The sequence below is a fragment of the Lissotriton vulgaris genome, chromosome 11 (assembly GCF_964263255.1).
Source record: "Lissotriton vulgaris chromosome 11, aLisVul1.2, whole genome shotgun sequence".
Lineage (NCBI taxonomy): Eukaryota > Metazoa > Chordata > Amphibia > Caudata > Salamandridae > Lissotriton > Lissotriton vulgaris.
This window is the reverse complement of record NC_141699.1, coordinates 122,010,899-122,034,846: the sequence shown is the minus strand read 5'-3', so window position 1 is coordinate 122,034,846 and position 23,948 is coordinate 122,010,899. Positions and strand designations below refer to the sequence as shown.

Here is a 23,948-nt window from a genome sequence, read left to right as displayed (position 1 = left end):
CACTAGGATCCTGAACCCAAGAAACCCTTTCAGGAATAACATTAAAACCTGGAAGAGGTACATCGATGATATCCTAATCATCTGGGATGGAGATGAAAAAACCTCCAAACAGTTTCTAACATGGCTGAACTTACAGGATGATTTTTTTTTTTTTAATTCACAAGTACTACCTCAAATAGTAATCTAGTCTTCCTAGACTTAAACATCTTCCCGAAGGATGGAAGGCTGAGGACTACAACCCATTTCAAAAGTACATCAAAAAACTGTTTGCTAATGTACCAAAGTTTCCACCCGAAACATTTGCGGGACAACTTGCCCTATGGTCAGTTCCTGCGACTCCGCAGGAATTGCACAGAGATCAGAGATTTCAAACTCCAATCCAAAGACATAAGGAGGAAGTTAGAAAAACGCCAATACCCCAAAAAAATCCAAGCCTACAAACGAGCAAGAAATAATTGTAGAGAAAGTCTTCTTGAGGAGAAGAAACACAAGGAGGAAGAGCGAAGACCAATTTATGTTACCACATTTAACACAAGCTCTAATCAGGTGACAAAGATCATCAACAAGAACTGGAGGATTCTGAATAGTGGCAACCTCCAACTGCCAAAACCAATCTTCTCCCATAAAAAAGCACAGAGCATACGAGATTTGTTGGTTCACACAAGACCGAAAACTGACCGCACCAACCAGGCGAGGAATCCGAATTTTGCACAAGGCCACCATCCTTGTGGAAATTGCAAGGTCTGCTGCCTGACCAAGAAAAGTACCACACTTACCTTTAATGATGGCACGAAGTGGGAACAGAGAAGCTTCAGCAATTGTAACAGCGCAAATGTCATGTACCTCATTAAATGCCCATGCACGTTGGAATATGTGGGCATGACCAGTCGGGCCATAAAGACAAGGATAGGAGAGCACAAAAGCACCATTAAATGTAAAAAATCCAGCACAGGGGGCGTGGCCAAGATGGCCCCCCGAGCCCTTCATAGCTTTGTTTAGCGGTTTTGGGGCGTTTTCGGCCCTGGCTTTGACTCTCCTGGGTCTACTGAGGCGTCCTGCACTGGTTTGTCTCTTCTCCTGTCGAGCTACGACACGGGACGGCGGACTTGGCCGAGGTGTTACTTCAGTGACGCACTTGCTCCGGAGCAGCCTACGGGCCTTTGTCTGGGCGGCTTCGACTCTTCACAGGAGGGGACTCAGGACTCTGGCGAGTGATCGAGTGCAGCCCGTCTGTGCGAGTCCCCCACATTGGAGCTGTGACGAGCCCGCCTGTAGTTCCAGTGGCCTAGCTGGCAGTTAACACCGAGAAGAGGTGGCGTGGAGGCGCCGTCTTGTCTGGAGCCTTGCTGGACAGCGCTATCGCCGAACGATCGGAGAAGTGGTGCCATCTTGCCTCTCATCATCGGCACTGGGGAGTCGCGCCATGACAACGAGGACTCGCCTTAATAAACCGGGGAAGGAGGGTCCCGGGAAGGGGGCATCTGGATCGCCCCCGGGCCCTAGCAAGTCGCCGACCAAAGACGACACTGACGGCCCGGTCACGAAGGCCTTCCTGATTGAGCTTTTCTCCTCCATTAAGGAAGACATCACGGAACTGAAAGCACAACTAGCCTCCGACCACCGTGAAGTCCGCTGTGATGTAGACGGCATTGGCGAGCGTGTAGCTACACTAGAGGACCATGACTTGGGCCTCAGTGGGGATGTTCATCAGCTTCAGCAAGATCTGCTCCAGCTCCGTGAGCAAAATCTGGACCTCCAGAACCACTGCGAGGATCTGGAAAACAGGTCCCGTCGCAATAACATCCGGATTAGAGCGGTGCCCTGGGATGGAGACGGTGGAAATCTGCGGGTATATGTGGAGGCTCTCTTTCTGCACATTTTGGCGGAGGACGATCGCAATGAAGTCAAGCTGGACAGGGTACATAGGGTGGGCCTGCCGCGTGGCGCACGCTCGCCGCCTCCCGACATCTTGGTTTGTGTCCACGACTTTCAGCTGAAATAGACGATCCTGCGGAAGGCGAGAGACATTAACAATTTGCTTTTTCGTGGACACTGCCCCCAACTTTTTCAGGACCTGGAGGCCACCACCCTGCAAAAGCGACGGGACTTTCGCCCAGTCATGGCCTTCCTGAGGGAACACGGGGTGTCCTACTCCTGTGGTCACCCCTTTCGGCTTATCTTCCAATGGCAAAATAGACTGGTACAAGTGCGGACAGTGGCCGCCGCCAGGGACTTGCTTGGAATGGAGGAAACATCTGCGTTGGCGGACGCCAACGCCTCACAGAGAAGACGTCGCCGTTCCCGATCCCCACCTTGGCAGAGAGTGGGTCGACAGGTCGCAGCGGAGGGGCCATCCCCGTCGGCGAGCCAGAATGAAAGGGGAGATGCTTTGGCCTCGGTGGCCCAGGTGACTGAATCGAGCCGAGTGGACAGCTCCTCTGCGGCTTAGGCCCCCTCAACAGCGGCCCGCGGGAGCCGGGGGGCTCTACCACCTCAGGTACTCTGTGGGACAATTCTCCGATGGAGGGTTACCCCGACCCTGGAATCGGGGGGGGGGGGGGCATTACCTGGGTCTTCTACCCCCGACCCTTACGGTCATGTCCGACTTTCATTGTTCTTTTTCTACTTTTTACTTCTCTTTTTCTATGGTTCGTTCTTGAGGCTCCTGGGGGCTCCAGTGGACTAGTTGGGGATAGATGCCGGTGGTGGTGGATGGGGACTTGGTATGGCAGTGGTATGTTTGGTTTGTCTTTAGAGTTGGGCTGCACTAACGGAAGCGTTGGGGGGGGGGAGGTTGCTGTTACGATAGGCTCCTGGAACGTTAAAGGCCTTAACTCGCCTCAGAAACGTCAGAAAATTTGGAAATATATTTTAGATCATCAACTAGATGTGGTGGGCCTGCAGGAGACTCATTTGGCTCGCAAAGATGAATCCAGGCTTAAGCACAGGCAGTATCCTCTGATTTATAAGTCCTCAGCCACTACTAAGCACCGTGGGGTTGCACTTTTGTTCCGATCTGCCCTTCAATTTCAACCTATGGGGGTGCGGGGGGACAAGGAGGGGAGGTGGCTGATGGTTAAGGGAATGCTCATGGGTAAACTCTGCACGTGGGTGGTGGTCTATGCTCCAAATACTGGGCAACATGGCTTCCTTGAGACTCTTCTGCAGGTGATTGGGGACTTTGGAGAGGGAGCGTTGATTGTGATGGGGGATTTCAACTTGGTTTGGGATAAAGGTCTTGACTGTTCACATCAACAGAGGACTGAGGCGGGTCTCTTTTCCCCGGAGCTGCGCGATGCTTTGTTGAGTCTTGGCCTTATTGATAGCTGGCCCTCCCTCCACCCCCACACTAGGGACTACACGTTTTATTCACATGTTCACCACACATATTCTCGTCTCGACCATATTTTTGTACACCAATCTTTACAGGGTGACCTGCGAGATAGCAAAATTTTTCCACTTTCAGTTTCGGATCATAGCCTTCTGGCGACATGCTTGGTCTGGGCCCCTGAATCGTCCCCTCATCGCAAATGGTATTTCCCGGCATCCCTCACGCGAGATGAGGAGTCTTGCAAGTAGCTTAGGGCGGCCATTGGGGAGTTCTTTGATCTTAACAAGGTTGGTGACACCTCGATCTTTACCCAATGGGACGCCTTCAAGGCGACGACACGGGGTACGTGCATTGCTTTGAACTCCGCCCTGAATAGGCTTCGTCGGGAGGCGCTGGAGGCGGAGCTGACCGCGTTGGAAACTGCGCATAAGCAGAATCCTTCTAGAAAGACACTTCGCCCTCTTGCTGCGGTGCGAGGGAAGCTCAAGGCGCACTATAATAACCGAGCGGAATATACCCTCCTGCGCCTACGGCGCCTGTCTTACGCTCAGGGCAATAAAGTGGGGAAGCATTTGGCACGGCAGCTCCGGGACAAACGTGAAAGAGAGTATGTGGGTGGTGTTCGGACCCCCTCCGGGGTGGTGGAGCACAGGGATGCGGTTAAGGCAGAGCTCTTCGGTGACTTCTATGCTACTCTATACTCGGCGGACCGCTTAGTGCCGGTCGCACAACAAGCATATTTGGAGACCCTGGCGCTGCCGCAGGTCTCCAAGGAATGGAATGAGCTCCTGGAGGCCTCGTTCACCAGGGAGGAGGTACTCTCTGCCATTCGGTCTCTCAAACCGCAAAAGGCACCGGGCCCGGACGGTTATACGGCCTCCTTTTATCAGACGTTCGCGTCCGAGTTGGGAGACCACTTGGTGCTTCTTTTCAACGCCATAAGGGAGGAGGGCCGCACCTCGGGTACCATGGCGGAGGCTATGATTTCGATCATTCCCAAGGCGGGGAAAGACCCCTCCAGGTGTGAATCCTATCGGCCCATTGCCCTCCTGAACGTTGATGACAAATTATATTCTTCTATCCTAGCCACTCGCCTTAAGGACCTTATGCCCGCTCTCATCCATCCGGATCAATCGGGCTTTAAAAAGGGTCGCCAGACCCACGATAACACCAGACGGCTAATTCAGCTGATTGAGAAGGCCGAACGTTTTCGGATCCCAGCGGTTCTGTTAGGCCTTGACGCTGAAAAGGCATTCGACCGGGTGGATTGGAACTTTCTTTTTATCACTCTTCATGCTTTTGGCTTCTCTCCCAAATTTATAAATATGCTTCGAGCCAATTATGACCCGCGCTCGAGGGTCATGGTGAACGGTCACGTCTCACAATTTTTTGCCCATTCCCGAGGCACGAGGAAGGGCTGCCCCCTATCCCCCTTACTTTTTGCGCTTAGCATAGAGCCTCTTGCCATTAGGGTTCGTGAGGACCCGGATATTGTGGGCCTCCCCTTTTCGGGGGAACATCATAAAATATCTTTGTTTGCGGATGATGTCCTTCTGTCGCTAGCCGACCATGGGACTTCCCTTCCGCGGGTGCAAGATGTGCTGTCCCAGTTCGAAGCAGTGGCGGGGTTTCGAGTGAACCCCGGCAAATCGTACATACTCAATCTCACGCTTCCGCCCTCTGAGGTAGAGCGCATCCGACCGCTCACTCCTTTGGCCTGGGCGGGCTCCTCCCTTCAATATCTTGGGGTCCACCTGACCTCTTCCGTCGCCACCCTGTATGCGGCTAATTTCCCGCCCCTGCTGTCTCAGATACAGGCCGAGCTGAATCGCTGGAAGCCTATGTTTATTTCTTGGCTTGGGCGCATACATGCCGCCAAGATGACGCTGCTCCCCAAGCTTTTGTATCTGTTCCAAGCCCTCCCCATTCCCTTGGACGGGGGTTTCTTTCGGCGTTTGAAGACTATGGTCCTGCGTTACATCTGGCAGGGGGGCCGTGCCAGGCTTTCCTTTCTCACGCTTCGCCGACCTCAGAGGAAGGGTGGGGCTGGCCTGCCGGACATGCTTCTTTACTACAAGGCGGCACAACTCCGAGTGTTGGCTGAATGGACCCAAATGGAGTCGGAGAAGCATTGGTTGCACATGGATAGGAGTGTGGCGGGGCGCTCTATTTGGGACCTGGTTTGGAAGGCGAAGGGAGATTGGCCTCGCAACGCATACATTAGCACCCCTACGAGCACCACTCTGAAGGTCTGGGACTCAGTCTCTAGTGACGAGCGGTGGACTACCTTTCCTTCACCCTTCACACCTATTCACTTTAATCCAGCATTCCCGCCGGCGCTAATTGAGGGGCCCTTTGATGGGTGGAAGGCGGGAGGCTGCCATGCACTTACACACTTGTTTCATGGCTATGAGCAGCTCACCTTCCACAATTGCATGCGTGACTATGGTGTACCTCCTACTGAATGCTATCGGCATGCCCAGCTGTTGCATTGGGCACTGTCTCCTGAGGTGCGGGACACTGCGACAAGGCCTCCTACAGCTTTCGAGACCTACATTACTTGCACATCCTCCATAAAGGGGGTGATTTCCTTTCTCTACGACTTACTGTTAACCACAGCTATTTCGCCTCGCCCTAGATACATGGGTCTGTGGGAGGAGCACCTGGGGAGGGACATCTCCGAAGTAGAGTGGTCTCATCTCTGGCGCGATCTACACACATTCAATCATTCGATCAACCTTAGAGAAGCACATATGAAAACCATGTTGGATTGGTATCTGTATCCCACCCGATTGAAGAGGATCTTTCCCTCAGCTTCTGACAGATGTTGGCGGGGCTGTGGCCTCCTGGGGGACTTCCGCCATATCTGGTGGGATTGCCCCATCATACAGCCCTATTGGGAGGAGATTCTGTCTCATATTAGGGAGATCCTGGGCTACCCGGTTCCAGATTCCATTGGCTTTGTGCTCCTTGGCCTTCGAGACCCGCTTTTGGAACACCAAACCAGGGCCGACAAGCACATCCTTTGGCTCTGCCTGGGAGCGGCCAAACTGACTCTGGCTGCTTCATGGAAAAAGAGGGAGGCCCCAGCTCTTTCCCTTTGGTTTGCTAGGTTATGGAGATTGCTGAGTGTGGAACGTATGGCGGATATCTTCAGGAATAACTTTAAGAATTTTGCTTTCAGATGGGGCCCGCTGGTCCGCTTTGTTTCTCGGGGGTTGCCGTCAGCGGTATGCCCGCCCACTATACGTGCCCTACATCTGTTTCAGGTGTGACCCATGCCTGTGTGAATGGTTGTTGTCTGGCTGCCACCATCGGGGGGGTTGGGCGCACTGGGGAGGTTGGAGCCTCTGGGGGGGGGGGGGTTTGGGGTTTGCTTTTCTTTCTTGTAAGGGGATGTGGATGATTTGCCTTTTTATGTTCTTGCATTTCACATTGGTTTTCTTATGGCCGCACTGTGGGGAGGCGTACTTGGACTTGGTCAACTGAGCCTCTGAACTGGATTGACTTGCCCGATATCGTGCGGGCTCTCCCCTCCGGACTTCTCCGAGGACTTGACACTCTCCCGGGCTGCTTTTTGGAACTTTTTCTTCTTGTGCTATTACGTCCTGCCCTGAGTGTTGACATTGCTAAGCCCTTCATGACGTTTATTGCTGCTCGACCTTTTTGCATTGACCCCTGCGTGGGTACTACAATGATTTGCATTTCATGTGTATTCATCCCCCTTTTCTTTTCTATTGTTTCTGTCTTTCTGTTCTCTCAATAAAGATATCTTTCAAAAAAAAAAAAATCCAGCACAAAACTGACCAACCACTTCTTGGAAATGGGCCATAAAGCAGAGGACATGTCCTGGACAATAATCGAATTGGTTGCAAGAGAGGAACAACTCCTAGAGAAAGAACAAAGGTGGGTGTTCCGCATTAAATCCAACAAAAACGGCCTGAACGATGATATCCCGTGGGGCCGAATATGAGGATATGCACCAGATCGTTCTATAAGAAGTTCCAACTTCCCAAAAAAAACGGTCTTATGATCATTTGATGAACCTTCAAACCACTGGCAAAATTCCTTGATAGGTAGGAACAAAAACCAAATAGGGATATGCAATAATATCTGTGCACTCTAATGTCGAGCAGAATCAACCATAACCTCAGTTCATATTATCCCCTTGACACTGGCATCTACCCTTATAAGAAGTAATTTGTGGAATAATACCTTTGACCTAAAATTAATACTTAAAAATTTCGAAGCAATTCCGAAATGTGAACGACCAACATAGAAGAAACACTAGCAAAATCGTACCAACCAGGAAGTGTTCCGGAATACGCGGCCATTTTGGGTTAGCATACTAGTGTTTGAAACGCGTGAAAGGGTGATGACATTGCACAAACCGGCTTTCATAAAAAGATGACAGCCATGTGAAGCTGATGTTTCCTCGGAGCGGCACGTGGGCAGGATTGAAGAAGTGCACATAAGCGGTTACGTAAGTAGGAGACTGTGACCAACAGTCGAGAAGATCAGGTCTTCTCATATAACGAGGTAAAAACGCTCTTCCGAACAATGTTGTCTGATGGGGGGGTGCGGCTCTATTTATTCTTTCAGTTGACCGCGTTGAAAACCCTCGGTTTTGCCGGCTCATGAGGCACACAATCAGAACTTGGAAAGTATGTATATATATTTATTTATGTTCCCTCTGATCTATTTGCCATTTGCAATCGCAACTCGGACAACGAGTTAACCCATCGCAAACACAAACAATACCTTGCGTCTTAAGACATTAAATCGACGGGTGTCTGCCTTTATGTATGAGTCATATGTGTAAGTGTGTCTTGTTGAGATTATGTGTTTGTCTTTAAAACGGACAGGCTCCAAAGGAAGGAGCACATTAACTTTGGCAATGAATTGTTGCCCAAACCTATTGGCATTTTCAATGCAGCAGAAAAGTGTGTGCATCATTTATTGTTTAAAACAATGACAATATGGATAAAACGAGTTTATTGTGAACTATGTGCCAAAATTGAATATATTCATTGTGTTATATATATATATATTTTTTCCCTTTTTCATTTCAGAGACCAGTGTGTCCTTTTTTCCAAAAATCGTTTTTGAAATTTTAAGCTTCACCTTGGGCCCACTCATGCCCAAGCACAAAACTGATAGCTTCTTTTTGCTATCGCTTTGTAGGACTCTAGGCAAACTTTAGAACTGAGTACCTTCTAGTAGGGACCATCAGAGGTCCTGATGAGCAGACAGTAGGGGACTGTCTGTGAAACATGTCGACCTGGTAGGTGCCAACAGCCCTACCACACAACCCCTTTTTAACATTCCCAGCCAGGGAAGTGAATAAAATATTTTTTCCACTAGCCAGAGAATTTTTAATTTTTTACTCACATTATTAGGTCCCTACACATCACTTATTACACTGACACTGCACTAACACATAGTCTTTCATCACAAAAACAGTGCTCCCGCGTAATTCGTAGGTCGTAGCACGCCCCGCCCCGTAGAGGGACGGGAAGACCCCAATGATGAAGCATGACACTAAGGGATTCTTAGTGTGTGAGGGGTATTTTAAAAGCACATAGTGCCTTTATCTCACCAATCTGAGGAAGAGCCTTATACTACACTTTAAAAATTCAAAAAAACAAGAATTAAAAATTATCACTTGCACTTTTTGATAGAATCTTTTTGTTTATTTGGATCTACAAGGAGGGTGATTCTATCAATTCCTCTACACTTCCTCTACTGTTTTGGAGTATTAATGAGGATTCCATGGAAGAGAACATCATGTTGCTTGTTATTTAAAAATTGACATGGTTTAAGAGCAGTTTCAAGCCCTTCAAACAACTGGAATAGGGAGGGATGCGAATTGCTGATTTCTGATTGCACGGCCCCAAAAAAGATGACTTACCACAATATTTACTCAAGTATACTTCTTAGACATAACCCTTACACACATATACATAACTTCAAAGTACAAAGAAAAACCAACTGTGCAGGGAGAGTAGCCACCAGACTTACCTGTACCGATGCAATGTCAGGCAGAACAGTTTGCAGAGGCCTTTGATTGCTCCCTCTGGTAAGTCTGAAAAAACAAAAAACAAAAATCGATTAAACATGAACATGGAACCACAAGTGCTGAAAAGACCCTAAAAAGTAGAAAGAAAAGTGTACACTGTAGATATTCAAATTATGGTACTGTCATTTGTGAAAGAAAGATTAACACCAAAAAGTCACAAGTGAACAGACGTAAGCCTGAAAGGATTGCAGATACCTCCCTAAGTAGATCTATAAATGCTTCTTCACAGAGGATACCCATAGTAGAACTACAAATACTGCCAGAAAGTGTCCTGAGAAAGTGAAGAGCCAACAACTCAGAGGTGTGTATAATCTTTCAGGTTGTACGTTGAAGCACTAGCAAGTTTGTCTCAGGCTTTGATTTTTCAGGAGTCATTTGAACGCATATGTAGGAACCTGGATTTTTGTGGCGATAGTCCTCCGGCTCCCACTTTTTGCCTGGTATTTGATGAAACTTTGACTGAAGTGCACTGGGATCCTGCTTACTAGGTTCCCACTGCCACAGTTCTCTCCCCAAATCAAGTTAACTGGTCAGTTGAGCCCCAATTGACCAGTCCTTTAGCAGATCATTAAGTCCCAAGTAAGTGGTAGTCCTGGGCATAGGTACTAAAGATAGTCCCCAATAGTTGCAGCATATCTTGTGCCACTCTAAGGGACAAAGCACAAAACACATGCAGACTGTCTCTGCAGGCTGCGTGACAAGGTGCTCTAAAAAGTGAAAACACAAATTGGCAAACACCCTGTGTACCATGTTCCCTAACACTGCATGTAATATTTATCAGTCACCTTTACAGCAGGCCTCACAGCCCTAAGGAAGGGTGCATTATATTTCATGTGAGGACATATTTGCATGTGCTGACCAGTTCAATTGGCACAGATCAAAACAAGCTTCTCAGGTTTTTGGTATCGAACATCTCATTAATAAACTCCCACCAACTCCACTGATCTGTTGACCCAATCCTGGTTCGTGAGCGACCACTATAATTGGTGTGCAGTGCACTCCGAGATCCAGACGCAATCGGAAAGATTCCCCAGATGCTGTGCCCACTGGAACTTCAGGTCCCACTGCAGAGCCTGCATATGCCACCGGGAGTGATCCACCAGCAGGAGGCAGGCGGCCATAGGGCCCAGCAGCCTCAGGGTCATTCTGACCGAAACTCGGGATAGAGGCTGAAAGATCAGAATCATAGCCAGAATATCCTGGACTCGATGTTCAGGAGGATAAACCTAAAACTGTGCTGCATCCAGAAATGCCCGAAGAAAAGGAGCTTCTGAGAGGGAATCAGGTGTGACTACGGCACGTTGATAGTGAACCCCAGCGAATGCAGGAGATCCGCCATAGTTTGGAGGTGGGCGACGACAGACTCAGGCGAACTGGAATTTAACAGCCAGTCATCGAGACAGGTGAAGACATGGAACCCCTGATCTGCGCAGATGAGCTGTGACCACTGCCATCCGTTTTGTGAATACCCGAGGGGCTCTGCTAAGGCCAAGGGGGAGCACGGTAAACTGAAAATGCTCGTGGCCTACCGTGAACCGTAGGTAACTCCGATGGGCAGGCAGGACAAGGATGTGAAAATAGGCGTCCTGCAAGTTCAACGCTACCATCCAGTCTCCAGGATCACGGGCGGACAGGACCTGAGCTATTGTCAATATTATGAACTTCTCCTTCCAGAGGAAGCGTCTGACGTCCCGGAGATCCAAGACCTTTGTCCTGCTTGGTACCAGGAAGTAGTGGGAATAACATCAACGACCTACTTCTGGCACAGGGCCTCGCTCGATAGCTCCCTTGGCCAAGAGAGACGTAACTTTCTTAAGGAGAAGGGCCAGATGATCCTCCGACATGCGATGGAGGGAGGGTGGAATAGAGGGAGGGGTAGGCTCGAAGGGGCGTGAGTAGCCCCTTCGGACTATCTGCAAAACCCACCTGTCCAACGTGATGTTTTGCCAGTGGGGGAGGTGATGGCGAATCCTGCCGCCCACTGGCAACTGGTGACCCTGAAAAGTCGGACTAGGAAGACTTGGAGGCTGCTGCAGAGGGGGCACTATTGGGCTGGCCCGCCCACTGTCACCCAGACCCACAACGCTCGGTCCCATGTCCCCGGCCATGCAGATGCTGGGTAGCTTGCGCAGGCCTGTGACTCTGGGTGGAACGTGGTGGGCAAAAAGCAGACTGCGCTGGGCGAGAGGTGGTAGCAAGGCCCACGGATCTGGCCGTGGCCCTAGAATCCTTAAAGCGCTCGCGCACGTTGTCCACTTTGTCACCAAACAAGCGACGGCCGTCAAAGGGAATGTACAAAAGAGTTGATTGGACATTGCCCGAGAAGCCAGTGGACCTCAGCCAGGCGTACTGACTTTGAAATAGTCCTGCCAAGCGAGTCAGTGGTGTCCAGCCCACATCGTATGGCGAACTTTGGTGCATCTCTACCCTCAGCAACTGCACAGGAGAGAAGGGCCCGGACCACCTACGGCCACTGTGGCAGCACCTGCGACCGTATCCCACAATGAGTGGGTGTTACGGCCCAAGAGATATGCAGTGTTCACCGACCGCAGTCCTAAGCTGGCGGAAGAAAACATCTTCTCAAGATGATCCAGCTTCTTGAATTCCCTATCTGGTGGCGCAGTAGGTTGACGCGCCTTTGGAAGTTGAGGTTTGGACCACCAAGCTCTCGGAGGTAGGGTGTTGGGAGAGAAAAATGGGGTCGCCCTTGGCTGGGTGGTGGAGTTGGGCAATCATGCTACCCACATGAGCCCCTGTGCTGGGCTTGGACCAAGTTCCCAGAAGGATGTCCGTGAGGGCCTCATTGAACGGCAGCAATGGTTCAGAAGAGGCCGCTGCCGGTTAATGCACCTCGGTCAGGAGGTTGGTCCTGACCGCCACAGTGTAAGAGGCTCCCTCCTCCATAGCCAATAGGGGGAGAAAGCATGCCATGGTCTGGGGAGGTGTCCAGACCACTGGCCTTCCTTTCTCCAGTCCGGTTCATCCAACTGGTCTGCCAAAGGGTCAACAAAGAGCTCCCAGCCCTCCTCACCCTCCTCTGGTTGCCACTCAGGGCGAAAAGGAACACCAGGGGAGAACAGTGGCACAAAAGTACCAGTCAACACCGTTCCTGCTTCATGTCCAAGTCGAGGAGGAAGCCGGGGTCAACGCCTGCTGGGGACACAACTGGCGTCGGAGGGGGCGGAGGTTTTATCAATTGATTCGGCACCAGAGGTGTTGTAAAGCCGAAGCAGCCGGCATCGAAGGCCTAGAATTCCGAGCAGAGTCCGCGAGGCCCTAACTCACGCCGGTGGAGTCGAGCTGTCCAAAGATGGAGTGGAGGGCTTCGTAAAAACTACGAAGTTGAGCAGGGGTCGCTCCGGCTCCTGGGAAGGGATGGGACGGAAGCTCGGAGCAGACTCAGAAAGCTCCACAGGCGGAGCCAAAGGACAACGACCTTCCCAATACCGTGTCGGCCGACGAACGGGGATAATGAGAAGAGCAATGGTGCTTCTTTGCCTTATTTTTGTGCTTCAACTTACCCAAAGACTTCGAGGAGGAGTGTTGGTCCCGCGACCTCCCTCCAGCCAGGACCTCGAGCGGCGCGGAGCTGACTGCTGGGCCTCCAGAAGCTTTCGGGACCACTCCCACAAAGACTTCAGATACATGGCCCAACCGTCGGAGCACCACTGCGGGATGTGATCGCGCTCCAGGCACCACAGGCACATAAGGTGCGGGTCCGTAACCGACATCAATTTGTGACAGGAGTCACAAGGTCTGAAGCCTTTCCGCCGATGTGATATTCCTGTGCACCAGGAGTTAAACAACTCAAAAAAGATCTTGACAAAAAGTCAAAAAATGCTAGTCAAAAAGTGACTAAGGACCCGCTCTCTCTCAGATCTGCTCTGACAGGCGTGGAAAAACAACGAACTGACGTCAGCACGCAGGGGCGGCGTCTAGGTAGATACTGCGACGTCATCTGGCGATCACGACACCAGCGACGAACGCAAAGTCGACCGACACCACCTACAGACGTGCAGGGGTACTGCTACGAAAATAATTCTACGGCTACAATTGGACTCCTGGGGGTAATTCTAAGGTAAGGAATCTATAACTAATAGTCTCTTTCAGATATGTACGTTTATATGAATTTAGATCCCAAGATCATCAGAATCTGTTAAGTACTTTGAGAAATGAATTTATACAGTTTTCAACAGCTGATTGCACTTTTTGGGAGTGGTAATGTTATCCTATGGGGGGAAAGAATGTACTGCATTTGGGCACTTAACAGCAACTTATGGGACTATTCTTCTGAACTTAAGGTAGTATGGGGTCAAGGTCCAGGGCCACACCAACTGGTCACCTCAGGCGGCTATGAGACGTCCAGGTGCAGAGGTGTTTTACGGCATCGGGTATCCCATGCATTCAACGGTGAACGGTCCGGTTACAAAGAGGCTGCAAGCAAGGACTGGAGAACCAGTCCGGGGGAACCAACAGGGGGCCTCGACACTTGAAATCCTCTGGCATGCAGGACACCCTTGGTCTACTCTGGTGCAGGTTATCTTTTGGTATCGGATCCAGTGCTGAAGAATCTTGTGGTTGGAGGGGGTGTTTATATGGAATTAGATGCATTTGTAGTTGAAAATGATATCTCGTCCTTCTTGATAGATTCACCCATTGTGAAGTGAACATCAACTTGCAGATATGTAGTCAGGCAGGCCCTCAGACGACGGCCTGGGATTGCGGACTGATCATACACAGGTGGGAGGGTGTATAGGTAGCAGGCTGACGCTTAGGCAGGAGACTCTTGATAAATCCCACAAATAGGCACAGCAACATTACTAAAGGTCAAAGGAGATTGCCCCAATAAAACATACATGGCTGCAAGGGGTATGCGCATTTCCAAAAGCACCATAAAAGTCGGATGCCACATGAGTTAGGAACACATAGCCAATCAGGGCCTGGCATACAGGCTCCTCAGGCCAGACACGTTCACCACTGGCCACATTGTGTCCATGCGAGGTAGAGACCCACCTTCGGTAACCATTGGATAATTAACTTAGAACTCCAATGGTAGCAACCAACATTCCTTACCATATATGGTGAGCTGGAAACTTTTACAACCTGCTAAAAGTTGTATATAAGAGGGATACCAACAGCATGTAAATTGAGACAGTCCTCAGACCCTGTGGCTTTAATTGTTCTCCCGGATTTTAACGTTTTATTTATTATTTAAAAAACTGTTCTTGTTTCGCCAAACGCCTCTTGTCTTCTGTTATTAAAGAGATTTCAAACTCAAGTAACATTGTGGTGAGCCACCACTGAAGCTGATTGGGGCCTTGAACCCAAATGCAGTCAAAGGAATTGAACCCCAACCGGGCGAATTCATGTTTGCGCAGCAAAGAAAGTGGGCAGACACCCCAATTAATTGGAAGTTCTGTTGAATCCGTGGGACAGAGGTCAGTCATGAAGGAGCCCTCATTGAGGGTAAGAGACTACATTTGAACCTAAACATAGTCTAAAGCATTTGGCCTATAGTAAACTAGGGCGAAGCATAAAAAGAGAACTTGAGCACCCTGCCACTGACGGGATCTGGCATATTACCTATTTCATATGCCCTAACTATATCAGTTGCAAGGCGTCCTCAGGGGCGATCCCGCGGAAGTAACCTTTTTTCAATAATCCGCACGCTAGGGAAGGTGAATATTTATATAGCCCTTTATAACTCCCAGGATGCTTTTTTTGTTATACAGCTATCCAGACTGTGGTCAGCTCAGTGTCATCGTTTTTTAGCTCAAGGATTTCCCAGTGTTAATCAGGTTTCTTAACACTGTAGGTATCTGAAAGGAGTGTGGGAGGCGCAGGTCGCTTGGTCCTCTGGGAGAGACAAGGTGAAATTTGGACATTAGGGAAAAATTGGACCCAGGAAACTGACGTAACTTGTGTGGGTGGCCAAGAGGGCGCCGTGACTCCAGAGTTACTATGTATGGTATCTATGACTACCACCTTTGTCTAGGAGGGGATATTAGCAGACTATCTAGTTCACTTAGCAATGTGCAGATGCTATTTTAACATATCGAATTATCGCTCTATGTTGCTATCCTGCATGCATTTTGATCTTGCTTCATTGAAATGTTCAGCCAGATTGTTTTATTGTAAAAGTACTGAGCTCCTAGTACGCAATTCGTAAGAGTGCACCATGTAAGATCGTACACGCAACTGTCCCTACGATTAGAAGAACCAAAACTCCAAAACGATATTTAAAGTTGTATTTGTCTAAACTACTATAATTGCCATGGATTCCAGATTGAAGCATATGAAAGGATTATGTTACCTTGTAAGTATCTGTTTGTTGCGTGTTGTGTTGTAGATACACATACTCCTTTTATTTAGTGTTGGGTTCAGAGTTGATTTTCTTTGAAGAAAAATTTCGAGTCATGAGGTAGAGTGACATCTACTCTCGGAGATATTACGCATGGCATTGACTCTTTTGTTAGATTGTTTTCTCCAAGGAGGGTGAGAAAGATTGTTTTCCCCAAGGAGGGTGAGTAAGGAGTGTAAGGAAAATAGAGATGTCCATGCTAAAATCTTAATTCATCAGAGAGATGTATCAAACCATAACTGCAATGGCCACAAGCATCCAGGGAGGGCGCATGTGAATCTACAGCACTACAGACCACAAACAGATGATTACAGGGTAAGTAACATAATCCGTTCTATGGCATGTGTGGCTGTAGATACATATGTTCTACACAGACCATAAAGCAAGCCCCTCATCAGAAGCAGTGGCCAGCATGTGGGAGTTGCAACAGTTTGAAAAAGGGTATGTAGCACTGCCCAACCTAAATTAGCTTGTTGGCGTGCTAAAATATCCACATAGTAGTGTTTAGTAAATGTGTGTGGAGTAGACCATATAGTGGGTTTACAAATAGTGGCTTTACAAATATCAGCTATTGGAATATTGCCTAAAAAAGGCCATAGTAGTTCCTTTTTTACGAGTGGAATGTGCTCTGGGAGTTGCATGTAAAGTTCTTGGGTTTTATTTAACAAGTTTGAATGCCTTTGACTATCCACCTACCTATGTCTGATTTAGATATGCGGTTGCCTTTATAGGTGGAAAAAAGGCTGAAAACAGTGGTTTTGTTTTCCTGGAAGTTTTAGTTCCCGCAATGTAGAACATGGGTGCTCTTTTTATATCCAGAGTATGGAGAGCTCTTTCTACAACAGAATAAGGGTTAGAGAAAAAAACAGGAAGCTGAATAGACTGACTGAGGTGAAACTGGGAGACTATTGTAGGTAGGAATTTAGGATTAGTGTGAAGAACCAGTTTGTCTTTATGTATTTGAAAGAAGGGTTTTTCTAAGGTTAACGACTGGAGCTCACCAACACGCCTGGGTGAGGTAATAGCATCAGAAAATGCCACTTTCCTTGATAGAAGCTGAAGATAGCAGGAGTTAAAATGCTCAAAAGGAGGACCCATGAGCCTAGTACGTAAAATATTTAAGTTCCAAGAGGGTGCTGAAGGTACACAAGATGGAATAACTCATTTGAGTCCTTCCAGGAATGTCTTAAGGACTGGAATCCTGAAGAGGAATCAATGTGGTTTATTTTGGAGATAGGCACCTATGGCAGCAAGATGAAACCTAATTTAAGTATATGCAAAATTGGATGTTTGTAACTGTAGCAAATAAAAAATAACGTCCTGTATTGTGGCTTTGAGGGGGATTTATGTGTTTAGGATGACAATAGCAAACAAAACCTTTCATTTTGTAGCTCTAGTTGTGGGTCTGTGTGCTTGTTTAAGAATGTTTATACATTCTGTTGGTAAGTTGAAGTGACTAAATTCTAAGGTCTCAGGTGCAATATCGATAGGTTGAGCATCTTGGGGTGTGGGTGTCGGATTTGTCCATGATTTTGAGTGAGAAGGTCCGGCCTACCTGGGAGCTTCTTATCTAGGACTATTGAAAGATCTAGTAGGGTTGTGAACCAGGGTTAACATGCCCAGGTGGAAGCTACAGGAATCATGTGGAGTGATGTTTGTCTGAGTTTCCGAACCAGAAATGGCATGAGAGGGAGAGGAGGAAAAGGATACGCAAATATCCCTAACCAACTCATCCATAGTGCGTTGCTCTTGGATAGAGGGTGTGGGAACTTGGAAGCAAAGTTTTGGCATTTTGCGTTTTCAGCTGTAGCAAATAAGTCTGAGGGAACCTCCACTTTTGAAAGTACAGAAGGAGAACTTGTGGATTGAGCTCCCATTTATGAGTTTGCTGATGCATCCTGCTGACCAGGTCCACAAGAATGTCGAACGTTCCTGGCATATTTACCGCCGAGAGATGAATGTGATGGTGAAGAGCCTAATTTCATATGGTCTGAGTGAGCAGTGACACCCCTCCGCGCCCCTCCTATTTTTGAAGTTAGTACATGCCTGTCATATTGTCTGTCCGGACTAGGAACACCTTGTGTGATGGATGAGGAAGTAAAGCTTTCAGTACTAAGAAGACTGTCTGAAGTTCCATGAAGTTGATATGAAGGGACTGTTTGGCATACCACAGACCTTGTATTGTTAGGTCTCGTAGGTGCGTTTCTGATGAGTCAGTGGTGAGAATGATATGAGGCACTGGGTCCAAGAAAGGCCACCTCTTCAACAGATTGTTGGAATTCCACCATTGCAGAGAGCTGAGAGTGTGGTTGTCTATCAACACTGTAGGTGTCCTGTGCTTGAGACCACTGACGAGAGAGACACTGTTGTAGTGGTCGCATGTGTAGACTTGCCTGTGGTATTATGGAAATGCAAGACACAATCATTCCGAGCAGACGAATGACAGTCTGAACTGAGAGAGTGTGGTTTGGCTGGAACTGAGGCAGAATTGTTTGAAAATGTTGTATCCTAGCTGGATTGGGATAAGCTAGCCCGAGCTGTGCGTTGAGTGTTGCCCCTTAGCATGGTTGAATTTGAAGAGGTTGAAGGTGAGATTTGGGGACACCAATAATAAACCTCAAGCTGTGGAGTAGTTCTGTCAACTGAATGAGTTATTGACATTGTTGATGGGTGCTGGCTTTGATAATCCAGTCATCGAGGTATGAGAATATGTGAACGCTTTGTCATCTTAGGTGTGCCGTTACTACTGCAAAATACTTTGGGTGACTCCCAATGGAAGAACTTTGAATTGGTAGTGCTTTCCTGCTATGACAAACCTGACGTAATTGTGATGACCAGAGTGTATGGGTATGTGAAAGTAGGCATCCTGCAGGTCCATGGTGGCCATAAAGTCACCCTGTTCTAGAAGGGGGAATTACATCCTGTAGAGTGACCATGTTAAAATGTTCTGAGACAATGTAGTATTTGAGGAGTCTGAGATTTCTAGGAATGGGAAAGTATAGTGAATATACTCCTGTGCTCTGATGTAGAAGAGGGAATGGCTCTATGGCCCCTTTGAGAAAAAGGACTTGCACTTATATCTTGAGAAGTTTTAGGTCATCATCTAATAACCTGTGAGTGCGAGGTCGGATGCTAGGTGGTGTGATAATGAGCTCCAGACAATAACCATGTTGGATATTGCCTAGTACCCATTGGTCTGTGGTGATGGATTCCCAGACTGGATGGAAAAACTGAAGTCTTCCGCAGACATGTGTTGTGTGGTCAGGGGGGAGGGTTGGGCAGTCACTGTTTAGCAGTGGAAGATGCTCCCCGAACGGAAGCACCCCTGCCTCTGCTTTTATTGTTACCACCTCTAAGGGAGCCCCTGAAAGACTCTTTGGAGTAGGTGGATTGGCCCATTTCTGTTGAAAAGTGGAAACATCAGTATTGGGGATTTATACCCTTCATTGTAACCTGAGCGACAAAAGGACTCTCTAGATGTATTCGTTTGCAAGGCACCCAAGCTTTAGCAGTGTCTATCTTTTTTCATTATATCCAGGGCGGTGTCCACCTGAATGCCAAAAAGATGTTTCTTGTCAAAAGGGCATGTTAAGAACAGCTTGTTGTATTTCTGGCTTAAAGCCAGAGCATCTGAGTCAAGTGGGCCTCTTAAGGACGACACTGGTGTTTATTCCTCTTGAGGTTGTATCCACTGCATCCAAATCACATCTGATGGAGTGATTAGTGATGGCCTGACCCTCTGCAACAATGTATTGTCCCCTTTTACGATGCTCCTCAGGGAGATGTTGTAACAGCTTGTGAGGAGGAGGAGCTGGAGGAGTTGGATGTACAGTCAGGTGCACCTACATTGGACACATTGGAACATTTTCCCCATTACCTTTCCCCGTCTTCTCTCATGTTCTTTCAGAGCTGGACCGGGGACCGCTGGCCCTTTAAGGAGTCATTCTTCCCGGAGGAGTCGTACAAGTCACGTGGGGCGGAGTCCTTCAAATGGGGTGCCGCCGAAGCAGGAAGTCCTTCTGCAGGACCAACGGACGAAGAACGCCAGGAGAGGACGCTTGCCAAAACCTACTCGGTGTTACAGACAACGCTGGAAGCTTACACCCAGACGAAGCTAACGCGAGGGAGGAAGAGAGCCGGAGCAGTAAAGAACCCGAGGACGGCACTGACGGGCAGCCAGACCCTAACTGGCAACGCGACAACTCGAGCCACGGCCCTGAAGGGACGTGGCTCCACAAGGTACGGAGGCGCATTTCCTCTGTCTGGGGCCGCGCACTGGAGGGAGTGAAGGGAGGGGAAGCTTCAGAGTAACGGGCCAGTCTTTAATAGCAGCGAACGCGTGACTCACTGGTGACAGCTTCCCACACTTCCCTCGTCAAACCCTATGTTCTCCGAACCATCCCCTTACAGGATTCTTTTGTTTTTCTTTCCTTTTGGGTATCGGTGACCGACGGCCATCCATCCTGACACAAGAAACCGCAATAGAGAGGAGGTCGAAACCGACTACAAGTCCCAGAAGGCTTTGCACCGGAAAGTGCTGTATCTTGTTTGAATAAGACTGTAAAGACGTGATATACGAACTGTTTCCCCTTGAAACCCTTGTTTGCTAATAAACCCACTGAACCAGATACCTTGACTCCTGGTCTGCTTCTCCACCACCCCACACAGCTCTTCCACCTCATCCCGGTAAGCACTAGAAGGGCCTGGAAATTGCCAATACGCCAGTGGTTAGCTGCTTGGGCTGCTACCTGTTTCCCCGCTGCGTTGATACAATTGCTCTCTTTTTCTAAAGATTGTGCATCTCCAGTTGCTTGACTATCAGCTCTTTTACTAGCAGTGGTGGCAACTATATAGTCTGGTGGTACCTGTCTTTGTATAAACAGAGGGTCTGATGGGGCTGTTTAATATTTTTTATCTACCCGTGGGGTAAAAACCCTGGCACGGATAGACTCTTTGAAAATATGATCAGTGTGTCACAACATACCAGGAAGCATAGGTACATAATGTGTGTCCTTGTGTATGGATGGGTGTCAAAAGAAAATCCTGTTCTAATGATTCCTTATGTAACTCAACACCACGGTAGGAGGCTGCCCTAGCAATAACCTGTTGGTAGGCACAAACATCCTTTTTGAATGCAATATTTAGAGTTTTCTGCAATAGGCAACACAATTTCAAACATAATGTAACATTGAGCTCAATGGGAACTTTCAGTTAAATGCAATTAGTTACTTTGTAGATTACTTTTCTAACCACAGGGCTGGATCCTAGATTCAGTCCCGGGACATGAGCTGTAAACAGTTAAGTAAAAGCTTTTTCGTTACGGTAGTGATTAAGGAATTGTATTGTTTTTTAAAAGTTGACAAACTTTTTCAGTTGAAGTTACCAATGTTATCCTACGGAAGGAAATTCAATTTGCAGGTAAAGTATGTTCATGTTACTTTTGTAATCCAGTGCTGGACTCCTAGGTTCAGCACTTGGACTTCTATCTAAAACAGGCAAGTAATTACGTTTTTATCGTTGGCACGATTTTTAGAGAATATTTATAAGTTTCAAAAATCGACACTTAAATACTTTTCCAGCAAAAAGCAGGCAATGATATCATATGGAAGGAAATTCAAGTTACTGGTAAGTACGGTTAGAATTACATTTCAGGGTCAGTACTGGGCTCAAGCATGCAGCACTGAGGTCTCTCCTGATAACAGGTGAGTAAATCGGAATTCGTAGTTCGGCTGATTTTAGATGAATATTTTAAAGTTCCAAAACTCCACACTTTGAAGAATTTCCAAGTGAAACCAGTCAATGCTAGCCTATGGAAGAAAAGTGAGTTATCGGCTTTTAGGTAGGTACTCAACTGGCAGAGTTAAGGTTCTGGGCATAGACTCAGGGGTCTCCCAGGGTCAGTTCGGTACAGTTGGTACACCCTCCGCGGCACAGGGGCAGCCGGGTGCAGAGTTAGTTAGGCCCAATGTTCTCCAAAGCGAGGCGGGGGACTTCGGTTGATGGCTGCTGGCTAGCAGGCCACGCGGCTGTGGGAGCTGGGCTCCTGGTCACTTGCTCAGGGAAAACGTAGAAGTAGGATAGGACAAAAGTTGCACTGCCAGTGGCACTTTGGCGGCTGGGTGAAGGGTGCTTTCGAGCCGTCGGGCGCTCAATGCTATTCAATGGAGATCTTGAAAAGGGAACAAAGGCTGCAGGCTCGGGGACGGAGGGTCTTCTTGTGCGACCAACACTTGGAGAGGTAAGTTGGGATCTTGGAGGGTAGGTAGGCACCCCGGAGTTGGGAACAAGGAGCCGGGGGCGCCGGGTGCAGGGGTGTCTTGGCGTCAGGAAATCTTACCCTCTGCTGGTCCCGGTTGGGGGGGGTCCCTGGTTCTGAGGCTGAAAGCGTTGTGTGGGTCATTGGATTCCATGTCAGAATTACCAGGGGGACGTCCTCAGGGTCTTTGTACACTCAGGCACTGGCCAGGCTCAGCGGGTGCAGGATTTGCAGGATTTGGCTGGCACCAGGGGTATTGCTGTTTGAGCAGAGCCACTGCACATGGGAGTCCAAGTCTCTAAGAGGGTCAAGGCAGGTAGGTCCTCCGGGGATTCTCGAGGTTGCTGTCCGCAGGAGACGCTTGGATTTAGCAGGAGCGGGTTCAAGGATCAACAGGCCGGTAGCCCTGGGGCCAAGTCAGTTGGAATCGTCCTCTTGTTCGCTGCTGCACGGCAGGTCTTTTTCTTCTTGGTCTTCTTTCTTGTTTCGAAATCGGGATCTGAGGAAGGAAGGTTCAAGGTGCCCCTAAATACTAGCTTTAGGGGCGTTACTGGTAGGGAAAGGGCAGGTACAAATAGGTCCCTGTCCTGGGGTGAGTACACCCCCTATCCTGCTCCTCTCCTGTGTGAGGGGAGCAGGAGCCTACCTCTGATTGGGCAGGGCTCCCCATCTTCAAGATGGCTGGGGCCCGGAGTTGTGCTTCACCTCGCCTCTCCCACCTGAGGGGTGGAGTTGGCACAGGCTGGCACAACCCTCTTCCTGACGCAGGGTTTCCCGCCAGTCTTCCCGCCAGAGTGGGGTGTCAGAACTGGTGGGGGCCAGTTGCTGAGTACAGCAAGTGGCCTGGAGAAGCTCACAAAGGCGGCATGCCTTTGAAGCTTCCCCGTGCCTATCCTGGGGGAGGAGACCTAGCACCTTGCCCAGGATGTTCATTGTTGCAGGCCCAGGAGAGTGGGGGGGGCTCTCCGCCCAGGGGTCCAGCAACATATCCGCTGTATGGTAGCCTAGGCAGCCTCTCAGACCAGACGTGGATTCTAGGTTAGGTTTCAGGGGGCATCTCTAAGATGCCCTCTCTAGTGCATTTTACATTAAATCCCACACTGGCATCAGTGTGGGTTTAATGTGCTGAGAAGTTTGATATCAAACTTATCAGTCTTCAGTGTAGCCATTATGGTGCTGTGAAGTTCGTAATGACAACCTCTCAGCACCATATACTCTTAATGGCATCACTACACTTACAGTACCCAGGAATGGCCCAGTGTACTGTAGGGGCACAGGGCTCATGCACCTGCGCCCACACCACTGGCATAAGGCACCCAGCTAGAGGGGTGACTGAGGTATGCCAGGGCAGTGGGATTGTGGGCATGGCACACAGGGATGTATGCCATGTCGTCTCTTTGTTTATTTCTGCACCAGACACTCAGCCTGCAAAAGCAGGGTGTGTGTGTCAGAATGCAGGGCCCCTAAGGGTGGCACAATAAGTGCTGCAGCCCTTAGGGGTCTTTCCTGGTCACAACACCCTGGGTACCTAAGGTACCATTAACCAGGGGCTGACATGTGGCCAGGGATGCCAATTGGGTTTCAGCTTGAATACAGTTTTTAGGGAAGGAACACAGGCCCTGGGCACCTGATTGGCAGGAGCCCAGGGCACACACAGTCAAAGCACATCAGCAAAGCACATCAGCACCCCACTCCCATGCCCCCCAGTGTTTGATCTAGGTGTGCCTGGAGGTCTAGCATCTATAGGATCATGATGTGGAGATGCATGAGACAAGGAGGGGACGGTGGAGGAGGTGGAGGCGGAAGTGGTGGACGATGATGCGGATGAGTGTGGCTTTTAGCAGTGTTCATTATCCTCTTTTTGTAAAGGCACCGAAGTGTCAAAAACCTCCTCAAAAGTCAAATGCCTCTTTGGTGGGGG

General features: G+C 48.9%; 1 protein-coding gene across 2 annotated transcripts in view; it reads right to left on the bottom strand.

Annotated features, from left to right (window-relative positions):
• Positions 1-23,948, bottom strand: part of GCN1 (GCN1 activator of EIF2AK4) — a 746,722-nt gene that overhangs the window by 662,483 nt on the left and 60,291 nt on the right. For both annotated transcript variants that reach the window (XM_086942874.1, XM_086942875.1), the window contains exon 3: positions 9,353-9,416. In XM_086942874.1, coding sequence (XP_086799000.1) covers positions 9,353-9,416 — 64 coding nt within the window. The remainder of the gene's footprint in view (positions 1-9,352; positions 9,417-23,948) is intronic.